This window comes from Perca fluviatilis, chromosome 1, assembly GCF_010015445.1.
Source record: "Perca fluviatilis chromosome 1, GENO_Pfluv_1.0, whole genome shotgun sequence".
Classification (NCBI taxonomy): domain Eukaryota; kingdom Metazoa; phylum Chordata; class Actinopteri; order Perciformes; family Percidae; genus Perca; species Perca fluviatilis.
In genome coordinates, this window is record NC_053112.1 from 6,467,838 (window position 1) to 6,470,337 (window position 2,500).

At 45.0% G+C, this 2,500-nt stretch overlaps 1 protein-coding gene across 1 annotated transcript in view; it reads right to left on the reverse strand.

Annotated features, from left to right (window-relative positions):
• The window catches only part of LOC120573968 (ras-related protein ORAB-1), an 8,755-nt gene that overhangs the window by 699 nt on the left and 5,556 nt on the right, over positions 1-2,500 (reverse strand). Inside the window, exon 6 of the mRNA XM_039823938.1 lies at positions 1-150. This exon is cut by the window's left edge and continues 699 nt beyond it. Coding sequence (XP_039679872.1) covers positions 1-150 — 150 coding nt within the window. The remainder of the gene's footprint in view (positions 151-2,500) is intronic.

Here is a 2,500-nt window from a genome sequence, read left to right on the forward strand (position 1 = left end):
GACGTTGGACTTCTCCGAGGAGTTGGCCGTGGCCCCGGGGCCCATCCTCTTCTTGATCTCGGCCGCCATGGTCATGAAAGCCTGCTCCACGTTGGTGGCGCTCTTGGCGCTCGTCTCCAGGAAGGGGATTCCCAAGTTGTCGGCAAATTCCTGGCGAGCGGGAAAAAAAAAAAAAAGAGCAGAGCATGTGAGCGGAGTGCAGAGGTGGAGGAGCTTCTGCTCAGATGCTGCGCTACGATCCACAGCGTATTTAAACAGTAACTGTTTACGTTGGACTCGCCCGTCCAGCGTAAACACAGATAAGAAGTTCTTAGCTTACGAGGAGAAGTCAGATCATTGGCAGAGGTCATTTTACACCCACGAGGACATATTTATGAATGAAGACGTTGACTTTAGCTAATAAAATACTTAAAAAGGTGCCCTGCCACACGCATTTCATGACTTTGTGGTGATGTCTGAAGGTCTAACCATGGACTCTGTAACCTTGGTTACCTTGTTTCAAGCCATTCTAGCGCGGTATAGAAAGCCTGCAGGAAGACTCGGCTCGATTTCTGCCAGTTCTCATTAATATTCAACGAGCTAAGCTGCTTGATTCTGATGCCAATGAGAGCCTGGCTATCAGCATCCTTTACCCAGCGCAACAGGGTGAGCTCATGAATAGTAATGAGCTCAGGCAGTATGATGTCAGACTGACCAGCTTTTGTGATTGGCCTGATTTCTCTGCTTATTTCTGTTCAGTGACTAGAGCTGACAGAGGAGCTAGCAGTTCATTTTCACATTCACCACATAACACACACACACACATATGGACCTAACCTAAAAACAAATGCAAGTAAAAACGGTTTTGTGTGGCAGGGGCACCTTTAAAAAGACATATGCTGTCGGTTACAGCGAGGCGCAATGACTGATGGGTAATCTTTGCTCGTGAGCTTCAAGCGGAGCGACGAACCAATGTTCAGTTGTTCCCGACACAGTTTCGCAGTTCCCTTTTGACCGGAGCATGTTTGCTCCCTACGGTTTGGATTCTTAACATACTTACATAACATACTAACATACTTAACGTGGCAGATACCCTACACCAGGGGGGTCAAACTCACTTTCCCAGAGGGCCACACTGGAAAAATATAAAATCACACCAAGGGCCAGACATGGAGAGTTCATTGACATGCTTTTGTCATTTTCTTTTTAAACATTTTGGTAGCTTTTTTCCTCATTTTTGTTGCGACTTTTTGGGGGCTTTCTCAGACATTTGTCACCTTTTTGTAAATTTGTTGCCTTTTCCGACATTTTTGTACGCTTTTTGTCGCATTTTTGTCGACATGAAGCCCTACGAAAGTCACCAAAAGAGTTCCTTGAATAGCCTGAGTATGAAAACTCTCTCTCTCTCTCTCTCTCTCTCTCTGCTTCTGGGGAAATTTCTGAGTCTCAGAGTCGGCAAATCTGCTTTGAATGTCAGATAATTGCAGTTTGACACATGTGCCATACACAGTCTACTTCGCAGGGAACTACTAGGCGATCGGAACGCAGCCTGAGTATGGTACAGCGCTGTATGAATGTAATAAATTATTATTATTAACAAACAGAACTGAAGATGAGGGAGAGAGGTACTTCCTCAACTTTAATAACAACTGTTCCACAGCTGGCTGAACTTCAAGTGGAACTGATGGACGATGAAGAAACAGAAACACCTTTTTTTTTTTACTCAATATCGCCTCGCGCTCAACTAAGATTTCACCCGACTCTACTCAAATTGCTCGCCACTCCCGGGGCCTCATTTATCAACCGTGCCGTACTCACAGATGTGTGTGTGTGTGTGTGTGTGTGTGTGTGTAATGCAACGCAAAGTGTAGAATTTACCAACTTATAGTTACACTTAGGAATGTGTGTAAATATAAGCACAGCTCTGGCCATCAAGGGTGTAAGAAAAAATTAATGTAAGACAGTTGTTCACATTTATGTTGTGTTTAAATTCCCTACAGCTAGATGGCTATGCACCACTAGTGTCCTTGCCTAACAGTGCCTAACAGTGCCTAGCAGTGCCTAGCGGGGCCTAGCGGGGCCTAGCGGGGCATAGCAGGGCCTAGCAGGGCCTAGCGGTGCCTAGCGGTGCCTAGCGGTGCCTAGCAGGGCCTAACAGGGCCTAGCAGGGCCTAGCAGGGCCTAACAGGGCCTAGCAGGGCCTAGCAGGGCCTGACCTTTTGCTAGAAGCTAACATTGTAGCTATGGCTGACCTTTGGCTAGAAGCTAACAGCGTAGCTATGGCTGACCTTTGGCCTACTTTAGCATATCAACATTAGCTCGCTAAGAACCTGGGAACCACAATCCCAAACTGGCAGTGCTATTTTCTGTGTACTGAATAGTTGACCTAAAGTAAACTTCTTTGACTTTTATGAATATCATATCCTTTTTTATTTTTTTTAATATTAGTTTTTCTAAAATTATACTTTAAAAAAAAAATCCCAATATATCGCCTTACGCACAGCATATAAATATATTGCAA